A 16915-nucleotide genomic window follows, 5' to 3' on the forward strand; every position below is an offset into this window, starting at 1 on the left:
CTGCGCTTCTACAGACGTCGCCGTCAAGCCAACGGGGATCCAGGCCGCAGTTGAAGCGACAGCCCCGCAGTGATTTCCAGTGGATGAGATGACCCAGCGGACACCTTGTGACCTGCAGACTGCCATTAAGAACTTAATGTTCACTGTTGCGTACGGTACAGCCATGCCAACCCAACCAGGCGACGTATACTACGGGCAGCAAATTCCGGCAGGATATACAAGAGTTGGCGTGAAGCAGGTGTGCCAGGGTTGGGAGACGCTCGAGCTTGATATTCCTGGAGGCGATGGGGAGAGGACACTAGCAGAAGCCATTCATGGCTACATCCTATGGGATAAGCGCTACATTGTCCTAAAGTCGGATGATCGAACACCAAGACCGGCATCTCAGCATGCCTCTCCAAGGCCATCATCTCCGCAAAACCCCCCAACGGCAGCACTGTCTCAGCAAGGTTCACCGGCACATTCTCCATCACCATCATCTCAAGCGCCGATGAATACTCAAGCGTCACCGTCACCTCCATGGTCACCCCCTCCGCCGCCGGCAAAGAAGCAGAAACAGCCGCCGGCAAAGAAGGTAGCTGCACCGGCTAAGGAGCCTCCAAAGAAGAAGAAAAAGAAGAAGAAAACCAAGGAGTCTCCTATTAAACCCTGGGACATGAGCCTTGAAGAATGCGATCGGATAACTCAAGAAAGAGTTAAAGAGCACTTCAAGCCGAAGCCGGAGCCGGAGCCCAAGAAAGTGATAAATCCGATAGATTTGAAATTTTTTAAGGGAATATGCGAAGCAAATAAGAGAAAATTCATTCCGAAAGATCCCCCTTCAGACTACGAACGCACAATTATCAAAACTACTGAGAAAAAGAAGAGACAATCAAAGTCATCATCGTCCGACGTTCCACAGCTCATAGCCCAAAAGAAACAATCAATAGAGCCTCTCGTAGTGGGACAGACGACGCAACAACAACACTTTGTTATATTTTTTAAAAAATCAAACCTGACGGCGGCTCAGATTGCAGGGGGAGAAGATATTCCAAAGGCCGATGTGGTCGTCAAATGGACGTATGAGCTGGGCAAATATCTTGTACCCCCCAAAGTAGTGTCCGTGCTTCCAACGCAAATGTATAAGCTGCACCAGCACTACATGCGTGCGATGGCCGATTGCATCTTCATGCAGGGCGCAAAGATTAAAGATGATGATTTCTTACGGGGGAGGCCATTATATGGATAAACTGGGAAGAAATTTACCAACTATTCCATCAGGAGGACCTCGACATCTCTATGGTCGGTTTGTGGGTTCTGTAAGTATTTTACTCTCCTTACGTATTGTTTTGCATGATCTCAACATACTGATCCCTTGATTTATTTGGTATCATGTAGAATGGAGATACAAACTTGCAGGAGAAAGGGATACTCTCACCTCGGCTTCATCGACCCAATTACTTGTAATTGGAGGATTCTACGCGACACTTCCGATGAGCTATTCCAAAACTTGTTCAAGTACATAAGCGTTCATCACAACAAGCAAATGATATTGTTTCCTTACAACTTTGCGTGAGTGATTCCTTCCGTCTAACTCTTTCTATTCTGTAATCGAATTGTTTAAACCTTAACTACCAAGAACTGTCTCCGTATAATCTTGCAGTGAACACTGGGTCCTAATTGTCATAATTCCCGAGAAGAGCCTACTCGTGGTTATGGACTCATTGAGGAGAAATCCAGAACAATACAAAAATCTTCTTAACATGATGAAAAAGTAATTCTACCACTACTCCATCGATGACCGATAATTTGAATCACTTTGTTACTTGACTATAATTGTTCTAATCATGCACAGGATTTGGAAACAATTCGCTAAAAATCATCCAGACAAATTTGACAAGGAATTAAAGATCAAGACAGATTTTGCGGTACGCACTTGGATGATTCGTTGCATGATTCATTAGTTTTATTATATATTCATGTAAATACCTGATAATTTCTTCTCTCTTAAAGTGTATGAGGTAGAAACAAGACACTAATTTATGCGCATACTATGTATGCGAGAACATCCATGGTCTGGTAGGTCCTCCAAGGGCCTGGACAGATTGGGAGGAGGAAGTAAGTAAAAAACTTGTTAATATTTGAACTCGTATTTTAATAAGTCGAAATTAATTATCCCCTTTTTCCATAGGTCGAGGAGATGCGCGATAAACTCATACCGGAGGAAAAGATTATGGCGATTCAAGAACAATTGTCTGGATTTATTGTTGAGCAAGTCCTCGATCCAAAAGTCGAATTCTACTATGATGGACTATCTAATATTGACAATCGCAGCAAATATGATAATATACATGTATATATATAATAAAGAACGAATATACCGATGTAAATATATATGTGTGTGTATTATATTTCTATTTATGAGTATGTATGTATTATATATTCATTAATATATATGTGTATATATATGTTTATATATGGAAACTATCTAGGACAAATATTATATAAGTAACTATATATATGTATATATTAGTGGAGATCTTACACACTGAATTCCAATACATAAGTTTAATTGAAATGTAAAAGTATAATCGAAATAGAAAAACAATTGAGAAAAGAGGAATAGAAAAAAATGGACCTTTTGGCCCGGTTGGTAACACCAACCGGGACAAAAGGGTGCGCCAGGCACGTGGCGCTGGCAGCACCTTTTGTCCCCGTTGGTGTTACCAACCGGGACAAAAGGGTGCTTTTTTGTCCCGGTTGCCAGACCCGGGACAAAAGGGCACCCCGTTTTGTCCCGGCCTGGCGTTCCCGGTTGGGAAATTGGGACAACAGAGGTTTCCCAAATGGGACAAATCAGCGTTTCTGTAGTAGTGGGTTAGCCACAAAGGCACACCTACATCCACATTGTTGAAGCACTCACAAAGAGTATTGCTTCTCGGCCACCAAGTCTCTTCCGTGAACACTCACGGTCACCTTGGCCCCAGGTTCCATTAAGGAGCTTCTCCACCAAGGAAGGGGGTCTCCACGTCCCCCCGCACAAAGCTTGTCGACGCCGCTCCACACCAAGCCGGAGGGTCGTTGATGTGCCGGCGAGTCACCAAGACTCCAAGGATGGCCGGCTCACCGAGATCTTCTTGTTGGCTCACTCAAGAACCAGCCACAAGGTACAACACCTTGCTACTACACTCACTCATGAGCTATCCTAGCACTCTCACTTACAAGGATGTGCTAAACCTAAAGGATTTGATCACTTTGCTCTTGGGTTGGCTTGGAGATGTTCTTCAATGTGTCTAGGTCTTCACTGAACTCCAGCAAATTTCAAATGACCGGGGAACCCATATATATAGCCCTCCAAACGAAGTAGCCGTTTAAAGAGCCGTTGATCACTTTCTGCGTAGGGCGTCGGATAATCCGACCTGGTAGGTTCGGATGATCCGATCACTCACAGGCCAGAGTAGCCGTTAGGCTTTCAAACTGCTGTCTTTGCATGAGTCGGATAGACCGACGCTTTAATCCGAACTGCGTCGGATCATCCGGTCCAACTAACATACTTGAATTCCATCCCAACGGCACTTGATCATTTCCACTGACCATTACTCCGACGCTCAGACTCAAACACGTCGGATCATCCGATCCCACAGCATGATTTCCAACTCGAGAAACATGCTCTCTGAAGAATCACCAGAGGCTTGCTCCGACGGTACCTTGACACGCGTCAGATAACCCGGCTGGTTTGGTCGGATAGTCCGACCCTAAGGCGTCGGTTTATCCGGTGCGCCTGAGTTTTCTCCACGTGGCCTCCACAAGTAATGCAAATTGCACCGATGCCACTGCATCGGTTTATCTGATGCTGACCGGATACTCCGGTGCTCCTGGTTCGGATCATCTGGTGCAACTAGAAACAGCAGAACTCGTCCAATTCAATCTTTCTTTGAGTTCTTTCTTCGTGTTTTGCTTTGCTAGGGCTTTTTACTTCCTTCTAGGGACCTAATGAGATACACTTGACAAACACGTTAGTCCCATTGATTACGTTGTCATACGATCACCAAAATCACTCGAAATGGCCTAAATGGGGCCATGTTCGTTACATACACTGGACTATTGGGCATCATTAAGTCAAAGTACTTATGCAAGTTATATACTTAAGGTGATTAGGAAAGGCAGTGATATAACACTTATTGGCTGGGGAGCTCAACTTTCAGTGCTTAAAGAAGTTTTTAGGGATGGTGTCTTTTTTTTCCTTGGGTAACATAATACTTCAATTATCTTGGATGTTGTACTAACAGACATCTTGATGTATAGATGTTGAAGATGGGTCGAACTGGAGCATGGGTCAAAGGCAACTCTTCTATTTGGGACGTGCACTTTTGAGAAGATACCGCATCTTAGTTCTCAATTAGGCCACAACTTCTATAGACAATGCAACTGATGCTATACTTCAGAAAACAATCAGGACATAATTCAAAGATTGAATTGTTATCACTTCAAACTCTTTAAAGTGCATCTTCAATTTCAAATAAATTGTTGTATATAATTTTTTTTTGCAACAAAGGCTTCTCAGCTTCCCCGTATTCAGATTTTATGCCTTGAGTGACTGGAGCCATATAATGGTGATTATTTTCTTCATAAGTATTCATCCTCATTGAGAAGAGCTTTATGACGACGAGAACTATCCTGGTCTAAACATAGGATGGAATGACCGAAGTATTGTATTGAACTGAAGAATCTCTTACTGCAAAATCATCCTTTCAATTGGAATTTTGACAGATGAATTCAATGACCAGCAAAAATTCAAATGCAATGCTCAAATGTTCAAGCTCCAAATGAATTCACTTCGAGTACAGATGCACCGGCTCCTAATTTAACAATCTCTCTCTCTCTAATAACAAATTAGCGCTGCAATGGGATGAAAATCGTGTTCACAACCCGATGAGGTTTCTTGAGGTGGTGACGCCGTCGTCCACGATGAGGTTGTGGCCGGAGATGTATCTAGACTCGTCGCTAGCTAGGAAGAGCACCGCTTCGGCGTTGTCCCTGGGTCTAAGCGTGTTGCCCTTGAGAGTGGCGAGTCCCCTAACCACCTCCTTGTCGCTGGGAACGGTGATGTCGAGGTTGGCGTCACTGGCGTTGTGGCCCTGGCGCCAGGCGTTGATGAGCATGGGCGTGGCGACACTGAAGGGGGAGACGCAGTTGACGCGGATGCCATGCGCGCCGAGCTCGCAGGCGGTGTTCTTGGTGAGGCCGACAATGGCATTCTTGGCGGCGGTGTAGGCGTGGGGCCCCAGGCCGCCGAGGGTGTCCCCGGAGGCGAGGCGGGACTGATGAAGGAACTCAAACCCTAATAAAGAATGAAATCTTTTCTCTTTAAAAGAAATATTCATCTCACTATAGTTCTGAATTTACCCTTTTATCCTTGATTACAAAAAATAACTACAGAAAAGGAATTACCACTAATTTCTAATCCTCTTAATTTCGAAGGTATTGGGAGGTGTTGAGAGGCATTACAACATACATGGGCCCACCGACCATAGACACATGTAATACCTCCCGACGCCTCCTTATTGATACCTCCCAACGTCTTTCCTCATATGGGTCCACAAATTATAGACACATGAAATGCCTCCTAACGCCTCTCCAAGTATTGTAAAAAAGTTCTACCTTTAAACTAGTTGAAACTTTCAAAAAAAGATTTTTTTTTTCTAAATGGTTCCCCAGAAAACATGCTTCACCAAAAACTACAATGGCTATAAAGCTTCTTTAATTTCTCCAGAATCCTTATAGTGTAATCCATGAACACAACAAAGCATAGTATTACTATGTCACTATTACCTTCTCTTGGCATTCTGTATGCTGCTGAAAGATTGGAGCAGTGGTTGCAGCAGTTCCTAGTCCCTGCTCGTAGTTGTAGTCATCAACAGTGACCATTAAAACATCCTGTTGCTGCCCATATTTTTTTTGAAGCGCCCAGGAGCACTAGAGAGTCATGTAAAATTTCGGGCGTCCACGTTAACTGTCCGAGTAGTCTCGAAACACGTCATACTGCAGCACTCACACCACCTCGCACACACACCCCCACACACGCTACAGTACCCGGTGGAAATCCTGAGTCGAGCGACGCTCGAACTCAGGACAGGTGGCCTCCACAGGAGTGCCCACCGCCCGAGCTAACGCTCGGTTCCTTCTGCCCATAGTCAGCCCTTATGCTCCCTGAGGAGACCAACTCGGCCTGCGGCATAGTGTTCTGATCTGAGCTCGAGTCAGTGGTGCTCCCTACTGAGAGCGAGTTACCCTGTTGCAGCAATTAATCAAAGAGGGGCCGACAGAACAAGGCAGTGAGCAGTTAATTGACCAAGAACACCTTTGTCCGATGTGGTCAGTAAGAAACTGTAGGCCACTGTAAATGATGAAACAGAACCAGTGCTTACACTGTATGGCTGCTGTAGATGACTCATTGGCCATGAAGGGAAGATCTCCAGTGTGGGGGGCCTAGCTGCAAGGAATCCTGCTGCTGCATACATGCAAATGGAATCAAAGGTCTTCTCAATTCAACCGCGCTCTCTCCCCTCCAAGAGGCTGCAAAATTGGACACAGATAGAAGAGAGGAGTGAGGGGTGGGGCACTGCAGCCTTTGGGATCACACAATTTGTGCTGTCTCCCACTTGCATCTGGTCATGGCTCGTCTGTGCTCGGCGAGGCAAAAGCCAAGGCATGCTGCCTGTGCTTATCTACTGTGGTGGTACTGGTGTTGTGGAGAGGGAAGGCAAAAGAAAGAAGCCCTTCTAGGAGGTGGTTAAGGTTGTTCTAAAGGATAGGGATTTATAGAGAAAAAGGTATTCTTACTCGTAAACTCTGGGCTTGTTTAGTTGTTTACATGTAAAAATTTTGTAAAAAAATCTTGCTAATTTGAAGTTCTAAATAAAGTCTATTTATAAATTTTTTTGCACAGATAGGCTGTAAATCACGAGACGAATCTAATGATACTAATTAATCCATGAGTAATCCATAATTAGCGAATAATTACTGTAGCATCACTGTTGCAAATCATAGATTAAGTAGGCTCATTAGATTCGTCTCGTGATTTACAGCCCATCAATGCAAAAAAGTTTTATAAATAGACTTCAGTTAGTACTTCATACATGTGTCAAAACATTCGATGTGACGTTTTTTTTTATGTTTACGGAATTTACGGATAAAGATCTAACAAGGCCTCTGTGTCCACATCATTTCTTATGACGGTACGATCAATAGAAGTACAAGTGCCATGGATAAGGGCCTCCTCCAACTCACCAAAGTAAGCAGTAGCTGAAGGTTGCAACTCCCAGGACCAAGCAACAGTGCACAGCGTTCAGAACCAATGGCAACCATATACTATAGAAGGCAAAGCAGATAAAAACCAACTTGTCAGCAAATGTAAAGGCAGTGACTGAAAGTGAGGGTCAGAGGTGTACAGATAAGGATGAGGGCTAAAAGGAGGAGCAGTAAGGTAAGATCACTTATAGGATCAAGGCCTTAGGCATTAAGAAACTATTTGGTTTGTGGGAAGAGGTGTAATCCAATGAGAGGAAGTTCTGGATTTATATAGGAGAGTTTGTTGTAAAGATAGTTAGAAAGGAGAATATGGGAAACAATATTTTATAGCAAAGTGAAAGGTTTGAAAAATGAAAACTAACAGGTGCAAGAAAGAGCTTTATATGTGTTGTCTTTGCATTTACTAGTAGTAGCAACTAGAAAGAGAGCGAATGAGGTATAGACTTAAGTGGAGAAGCAGTGTACAAGAAGTTGGCAGGTCGCGCAGCAGGACCATGGCTTTGGATTCCACATGCAAGCGCTTGGCTGAATGGTGGAGCTCTACCACGATCACTTATCATCCACCACGAACTCTTGTCACCTTACGCCATGAGGACCTCAGCTGCAAAGAGAGACGAGTGAGCTACTTACTGAGCTATGCTCACACATATGACATATGCATCTCAGCAAATCTTCATGTTTGATATAGTCAAGAATGGACCAGACAATGAAGGGCATATATAAATACCATGTGGTAGACCGTTGCTTTCCTTTCTTGTTAGTCTTCTCAGACAGTGGTAACTCGAATCCCCCTTGTGGTTTCATATACCACTACTGTGGTCTAAAGAAGGATCTTGTGTCATTGGCATGAGAGAAAATGAGGGCCGAGGAGGGATGTGCTAGGTCTTTCTCAGGATTTCTGTCCCCTACTTCTTGCAAGCAACTTTCATCTCATTGTCTGCCCTCTGACCTCCCCCTCTGGGACCAGCAAGTACTCAGTAAAGAATCACTTGGGAGGTGGAGGTGCGAAGAGAAACCACAAGACACTGAAAATGCAAGATTTACATTCACATTTCTATCTGGAAATGAAAATCCTTGCAAGAACATTTTTGGGAGCCAAGGGTTTGTTTGACTTGAGAAATTAGAATCCTTGCAAGGCTATTTTGGCTGCAGGGAAAAAGGGTTTGTTAGACATTATCCACGAAACCATAACTTCAGTTCATTGGTCAATATCACTGCCTCATGCACCAATACTATACAGTATTTTCCTTGAAGAGAAACTTAGACGTTTCCACACAGCCTTCTGTTTGGAAATGATATGGGTTAGGAGAATATATGTTGCAACCAAGTTGCCTGTTATTTAACTTATTAGTGCATAACCCTTTGGATAAAAGCTAGGGCCAAGTATATTTGAAAGAAGAATGGTGTGGCAAATTGAAGGTGCATTTATACTCGCTGGAAAGCTCCTGAGGTCTGCGCAGATCTGAATCCTTTGGCTAGCTCAAACCTTTTCCCATTCTCCAACAACAGAAATGTTCCTTCTCAAAGTATGAGACAACTAATATCAAAGAATGGTAGACAAAACTTAATAAGTAACAGTGGAAATGTGCAGTATTGCGAACAGGAAGAAGTAGGCAGTTAGGGAATTCTGGATACCCATTACTATCGCTTATGGTCAATGCTTGGAAATACTTCGCAACGCCTCCCAACGTCTACGCAAAATAACTATTTTGGTTGTTTTAATTCGTCAAAGGGTAGTATGGTCATTGCGCATTAAAAAAACCCACCCTCCCGCCCGCACCCTCATGCATCGCACGCCGCCGCCCTCCGCCCGCGCCCTCGCCCTCTTGCATGCCGCCGTCCCCTCGCTCTGCCCTCGCACGCCGCCGCCGCCCTGCCCTCTGCTACACCACCGTGGCCGCCGCCGCCGCCGCCCTGCCGTCGCCTGCCGCGGCGGCCTCCCCTACCCCTCGCCGTCGCCTGCCGCGGCGGACTCCCTGCCCTCCCCCGCGCAGCCACCTTCTCCTCCACTCTCACTGCCCTCCGTCGCCTCCCGCACTCCCAGCTCCGCCGTCGTCCCCACCCCTACCCACGCCGCCGCGGCTCCCCTCTCCCTACCCGCGCAGAGCAGCCGACAGCAGATTCAGGAAGGAGCAGCGGCAACGCAGGTGAGCAATCCTTGATTCACTTGTTCAAATTGATTGGTTGTTAGATTGCATAGTTGATTGAGCTTGAGATTGCTTTAGCAATTTTAATTGCAAGGGAAAATACTGGATCAAGTCATGTTTTATGCCTTTTTCAAGCTGATGATAGAGGACTGCTTGCTGCTGTTCGTTAAATCTTCATTTTTTAGTTTACAATATCATGTGACATGTGTAAGCTAACAGTAGAGAAAAATATGTGTCTAATCACAGTTTCTAGCATGGTTATATTGATGACGTGAGGCGCTCAACCAATTGCCTAAATAATATGCCATCTACTGCTTCGACTTATATTGTCTGCATTTAGCAATTACTCTTTACTCATCTCTGGTTGAAGTAATCAATTTTTGTGACATGTGTAGGCTAACAGTAGAGAAAAAAATGTATTGTCTAATCACAGTTTCTAGCATGGTTATATTGATGACAAGAGTTTACAGCAGCTTGAAAGATCGGGGATAAAAAAAATTTGGGAACTAAACACCCCCTAAGGAAACTAGAGCTTTCTTATAACTTATAATGAATTCTGTCAAGTTAGATTGTGAAATTTCTGAAGAACTTCATAAATGGATGGCGCAAGCTAAATAAATAAAGAGTAAGGTATCTGTTGTAAAATCATAGCACAAGTTGCTTTCAAACTACAGCCCGCATAGTATATACCTTACTAACTGTACAATTCAATTCACGATAATATACAGTATCAAATGTTAGTAATTGACTAAGTCAAGCTGCTTTCAAATTTACAGTGGGCTATGCTCTTTTCCTACTCATGCTGCAATGCATTATGAAAGGCAATGATCACAATTGCTTACTACATTATGATTGTACATTTATGCTTTAATAAAAATGACTTTTGAGTGGCACATGTCTACCTTCGTCATACTGTTGTCATTGTGTTTGGTTATAGAGAGCCATTGAGCACACTGATGGTCTGATTCTGCTTATTCTTTGCTTTAGAAGTAGTTAAGAACATGCTTTCTAAATCCATGAAAACATATTTTGCCTTTTGGTTCTTTATGTCGGTAGTAAGCTGAAAATCTTTGTTTAGCACTTGCATTATGGAACATATAGCAAAATTATAGCATCTGTTTAATTAATAAGAAAAGCTTGCAACAATTTGACTTTTAGGTTTTAGTACCATTTATTTCACTATTGTGGCAAAAGTGAACTTTATCTGGGCAGTCCACACTCATTCATGAACGCATTTTATCTAGCAGTGAAATGCAAACAAAGTGTAAATAGTATACATTGAAAGAAAATTGCCTTATTCTGTTCATGCATGGAAATTAGAAGACAAACATTAACATGTTGCTGCTAAAGTACAACTGGTACTACGGTGGGGGTCTCCCCCGCTGTATAGATTTCACAAAAAAAAAGAGCACAACTGGTACTGCATAATTACCCCATTACTTCCTATGTGATCTCTCGGCTCTCCAGAAGTCGGCGCGTCCCTTACTGTCAGTGGCCTCCTGATGCCACGTAACTCCTGCTTGCTTGCTCCTACATGATTCGTTCAGACATGGAAGGCAGCCGCCGGAAGAAGTTGATCACCTGCGCCGGCATCCGGTCCCGGAACATCGGATGTCGGAGGTAGTAGAACCCAGCGATCACGGCCACCATCTTCATCGGCACCATGTACAGGACCATGGCCACGAGGACGCACAGCGCGACGAACATCCCCGTGGCGCGCGGGTCGCGCCACGGCACGAGCGCCTGCAGCCTCTCCGCCTGCGTCGCGACATCGCCGACCTTCTGCTGCAGCCACGCGCCCACCATCCTGGCACGGTCGTACCGCACCCGCCCTCGAGCCTGTACCACTGCATCGCAAGCGGCCCGTCCGGCAGGTCCCGCGCGTGCACGTCGGCGGTGTCGAAGCAGAGGCCGCCGAGGAAACTAAACTTTAGACATGCATTCTAGGAGGTACTAGGAGCCTATCCCCTAAAGGAACCCATCTAAAACCTTCTACATTTAGAGATCGGGCCACGGGAAATTTGAATGAATTACCTCTAGCATTTCCCATGCGGATCGGAGGAAAGATGAAGGGGATCGGAGTCTCCGATGCTCAGGAAGTCCAAAGAATCACAAAGCTTCAAAATCCCACTGTTGAATCTTTAGATCGCCGCAAATGAGAGAGAAAAGAGTGGGGGCGGCAGTGGAGAATAAAGTTAAGGTTTGAGGCTGACCGTTGGGGGGTATATATAGTTCAGGTGCTCATTAGAAGTTCCGACACAGGGTTGGAAGTTCCGATGAGGCTAGGAATGTTTTCCCGAGGACCCTTTATCGGAGGAATGCCGGGACTTCCGATGGGGGGTCGGAAGTTCCGACAGGTAATTTCCAGGTGGCCAAGAGCCCCTTGTCGGAAGACTCCAGAGACTTCCGATGCGGATCGGAAGTTTCGATCCAAGATCAAAAGTTCCGATGCTCAGAAAAATAGCCCAATAAATATGATTTTGAGATGAGTTTTGAACTGAGAATTTGATTGGAATTGCTTGTAGACATGTAAGACAACTTGATTCAAGCGTGACCAGGCGCAAACAACAATACATAACAATGGTCACATGAGTCAAGCTTGATCTATAGATCAAAATCAAAGATTTTTCAAGAAAACTCACCCAAATAAAATCATTTTCCTTATCTAGGCGACAATCAAGTATGTCAACAAGTGAAGCCACGTTATGAGAATCCAAGATATTTAGTTCACTCCTCAAAGCACAAAATCTTTGCTCATCTAGAGACTTGGTAAAGATATCGGCAAGTTATCGTTCGGTGCTTACATAACGTAAAGAAATATCCCCTTTAGTCTCATGATCCTGTAAGAAATGATGTCTTATATCTATGTGCTTTGTTCAAGAGTGTTGTACTGGATTGTTTGCTAGTTTGATAGCACTCTCATTATCACACAAGAGTGGAATCTTGCTAAACTCACAATCGAAGTCACTCAAGGTACGCTTCATCCACAAAAGTTGAGCACAACAAGCACCCACTGCCACATATTCGGCTTCGGTGGTGGATAAAGCTACCGAAATATGATTCTTGGAAATCCAAGATACTAGGGAACGTCCAAGGAATTGACACGTCCCCGTTATACTCTTTCTATCTACTTTGCAACCGGCATAATCCAAATCGGAATAGCCAAGTAGATCCAAAGTGGAGCCTTTGGGATACCACAAGCCAAGGTTAGGAGTGTGTACCAAATATCTCAAAATTCTCTTAACAACCACTAGGTGACATTCCTTAGGATTGACTTGAAATCTTGCACACATGCATACACTAAGCATAATATCGGGCATAGATGCACAAAGATAAAGAAGAGAGCCAATCATGGAGTGATATACCTTTTGATCGACCGATTTCCCTTCTTCATTAAGATCGAGATGACCAGTTATAGCCATGGGTATCTTGATTGGTTTTGCATCACTCATGTCAAACTTCTTGAGCATATCCTTGACATATTTGGTTTGACATATGAAAGTGTGTTCCTTCATTTGCTTGATTTGAAACCCAAGGAAGAACTTCAATTCACCCATCATGGACATTTCAAACCTCCTGGTCATGATCCTACTAAACTCTTCACAAAACTTTTGGTCAGTTGAACCAAATATAATGTCATCGGTATCTATTTGGCATACAAATATATCATTATTGATTTTGTGAGTAAAGAGAGTAGAATCGGTTTTGCCCATTTCAAAACCGTTCTTGAGAAGAAAATCCTTAAGACATTCATACCATACTCTAGGAGCTTGCTTAAGCCCATAGAGCGCCTTATGGATCTTGTACACATGATTTGGATGCTTTGGGTCTTCAAAACCCGGCAGTTGTTCAACGTACACCAACTCAGATAGGGGGCCATTCAAAAATGCACTCTTCACATCCATTTGATAAAGCTTAAAATCATGGTGAGTAGCATAGGCTAATAATATTCGAATTGACTGAAGTCTAGCTACGGGTGCATAGGTTTTACCAAAATACAAACCTTTAATTTGGGTAAAACCTTGTGCAACTAACCTTGCCTTGTTTCTTGTGACAACACCATGTTCACCTTGTTTGTTTCTAAAGACCCACTTGGTGCCGATCACATTTTGCTTGGGGCGTTCCACCAATTCTCATACTTCATTTCTTGTGAAGTTATTCAATTCTTCTTGCATTGCCATCACCCAATCCAGATCATCAAGTGCTTCTTCTACCTTAAGAGGTTCCAAAGAGGAGACAAAAGAGTAATGCTCACAAAATATAGCCAAACGTGAACGAGTAGTTACCCCTCTTCGAATACTCCCAAGTATATTGTCAACGGGATGACCCCGTTGAATGTGAAAGGACCTTTAAGATGCCTAGAGGGGGGTGAATAGGCAATATATAGCTAAAAAGACACTTTAAATCTGTCAGTCACAGACTAAGCCCGGAAACTCCGGGTTTTGAGTTCGGAGTATCCAGAGCTCTTACCCAGAGACTCCGGGTATGAAATTACTGAAAGTAAACAGCTAGAATCTATGTATGAAAAGTAGATCGAGCAAAGATATAAGTACCATGGGTTCCTAGAAGTGAAGATTCATAGGTTGGTTCGCACTAGAAACTTGTATATGAGTAGATCGAGCTCAAACCCTAGAAACGTGTTCTCACAAGCAAATAGCAAAGAAATCAAGTAGAACAACACAAGAGAGACAGATATTTGTTTCCCGAAGTTCAAACCCGAAGGTGCTACGTCTCCGTTGAGGAAGGGTTGAAGAGATGGCACTCAAGAACCCCTAAACTCATCTCGCAAGGGCGAGATCACCTCTCAAGCCCAAGGTCACTTACTATGGATTTCTCGGAGAGGAATGAAGCTTACAAACTTCTTGAGTTGCTCACAATCGCAGTAGAGCAATCACAAGCACGCCTAGCCGTCTAGGAGCACAAGGCTCCAAGAGTAACAAACTTGAAATCCGCGGGCTTGACCAAAACCAAATGCTCAAGAGATGAGAATGAGGCTCACTAGCACGAATCCTTGCTCTTGCTTGACTCTCACTCAAATCTCCCAATGGAATCGCTCAAGGATAGAGAAACGGGAGTGTGAGATCTTTCTTTTGCTTAGGTGTGTGTTCAGTTCATAAACTTGGCAAGAGTACTGGTTGAAAGGGTATGGAGGGGTATTTATACCTCTCCGCCAAAAAACTAGCCGTTGGGTCAGGGTTACCCGGAGACTAAAGGTATAAGCCCGGAAACTCCAGGCCAGTAGCACTTTTCTCTCTGGATCGGACATCCGGAGGCTCCGGGCAGCAGGGTCCGGAGAATCCGGCCCTATACCCGGAGAATCCGGGTCAGACAGGACAAACTCTCAAGATTTGCTCTTTTGAGTGGTGTCTGTGGCTCACACATGTTTTTCTAGGTTCTCTTGAGCACTAGTTCCAGATCAAAAACCTTTGAACCAAGTCCCTCTTGATAGTACGGTGTTCCTATACTCAAATTTTAAATATAAAAACTAATTTCTTGAGTATGCTTGAACACCGCCTTTTTCATTCCCTTTTCGAGGGGTCATGCATGGTCACTTGATCTACCTATTCAAACTCATCACCTGCACACTTGCTCAATTACACCATTAAATGTACATGTGTTTTGTCATTAACCACCAAAACCCACTTAGGGGCCTAGATCACTTTCAATCTCCCCCTTTTTTGGTGATTGATGACAACCCACATGTAGCTCATTTGATAATTATAAAGCAGTAAATATCTAGCATATAAGAGCTCCCCCTTAATATATGCCATGAACTTTGAATTTTAAATTTGACTTAACATGTCAACAATTGGCATATATATCAAGAGAACCAGCAACTCTTATATGTTTTACAGTGGGGTGAGCTGGTGAGTGCAAAAAAAAATAAAGTGTAACGCAAATGACATGATATCCACACAAAGGAAATTGTGTTTTGGCAGTAGGACTCGGAGACTCCGGCTAGGAGCCCAGAGACTCCGGACCAAGAAGTCCAGAGAACCGACCTGTAGCCCGGAGTATCCGGCCCCCTTGCACAAAACACAGAGAAACAGTCATCACATCAAGTGAATATGGCTCAAACTAACACAAATTTCCTTAGAACAAAGTTAAAGATGACAACTAAGCACAGAGTAGGACTCATTACAAAAGTTCCCACACCACATAGTCCTTACAAACGATCACAAGAGTTCGAAAGGGAATGAAAACGACCATTAAGTGTGATACATGCTCAAATGAGTACATAAATGGCATTTTCACTCCCCCTTTGTCATCAAGTGCCAAAAAGGGAATGAAAAGCAGAAGCAAGGTCTTCTACTCATCATCATCGTGGGTGGTGTCCTTGGAGGTGGCCTCATCTTCATCAGAGTCGGCGTGCTCGCGGTAGTTGATGTGCTCTTCTTCTTCGGTCTCCTCATCTTCATCAAAGATCTCTTGGCCACTAGGAGGTGCACGAGAACAAGAAGCAGTAGCGCAGCGACGAGGAGAATGAGCTTGACGACGAGCATGAGGAAGCAGAGCATGAGCAGCAGCAATAGCAGCCTCATCAGTAGCGTCCCACTCAGCAAATGGATCATCAAACTCTGGTAAGTCACGGTGTGCATTCAAAGGAAGTCCTAGATGACCTCTGATCTCATTGATTGACCTAGTGTTCTCATGAACATCATGTGCAATGTTCCTGCACATCCCAAACAAACTGCAGAGGGCTCTCTTCATAAAGGAGTTGTGATGACCATGACGAGAAGAAGAAGAGACACCCAAAGAGGATGGTGCAGGATCAAGTCTTGGGTTCCTCGTTGCACCGGCATGAAGTGGAGGAAGCGGAGGTGCATCACCAGAGTGGGCATGAATGTGAAGTGGCTCATGCTTGCATGTCTTCTGGAAAGTAACCTTTGTGACTCTCTCAATCATGTACATGATGTATGGTGCAACAGAGAGAGACTTCTTTGCCTGAACCATGGTCCTTCTCAGCTCATTCTAAATAAAGTCCATGATGCAAAAGGGTTTGCCACCAGGCATAGTGTGAGCTAGAAGATTAACCGCATAGTACCTGAGCGCTGCTGGATCTCTATCCTTTGCATCAATGGTGGCCCTAAAGAATTGATTCATTGTATAATAGACTGGAAAGAGGGTGCTTGCATTTCCTTTTTGAGCCCAGTAAGGGTTGAAGAATAGCGTTGGCAGCTGATATGGCTTGAGTTGTTGCTCAACATGAATAGGATCACGCTCCTCATCCTTTGACCCGAGACCAAGGATCCTAGAAAATTTCATGTAGTCCACTCCATACTTCTCTCCCTCAGTGGTCTAGAAGAAAGCCACCTGTCTTTCATCATAGTATAGATAGGAGTGAAACTGTGCCAAGATCTCCTCATTCCAATTATACCTAAAACCCATGATGTCATACAACCCCATTTCCTTGCACTTTGCAATGGTTTCATTGAAAAAGGGGTCATTCATATCCTCATAGTACTTCCAATCCACAT

The 16915-nt window shown here is 44.0% G+C and overlaps 1 protein-coding gene across 1 annotated transcript in view; it reads right to left on the reverse strand.

The window, feature by feature from the left end:
- The window catches only part of LOC120665334 (transcription factor TGAL5-like), a 45013-nt gene extending 38266 nt beyond the window's left edge, over positions 1-6747 (reverse strand). The window contains exons 1-3 of the mRNA XM_039944873.1: positions 6408-6747; positions 6152-6271; positions 5812-5922 (exon numbers count right to left, since the gene is read on the reverse strand). Of these exons, the coding sequence (XP_039800807.1) occupies positions 5812-5922; positions 6152-6271; positions 6408-6500 (324 nt within the window). The 5' untranslated portion in view covers positions 6501-6747. The remainder of the gene's footprint in view (positions 1-5811; positions 5923-6151; positions 6272-6407) is intronic.
- Positions 6748-16915: the final 10168 nt, after the last annotated feature.

The sequence above is a fragment of the Panicum virgatum genome, chromosome 3N (genome assembly GCF_016808335.1).
Source record: "Panicum virgatum strain AP13 chromosome 3N, P.virgatum_v5, whole genome shotgun sequence".
In the NCBI taxonomy this organism is placed as follows: Eukaryota; Viridiplantae; Streptophyta; class Magnoliopsida; order Poales; family Poaceae; genus Panicum; species Panicum virgatum.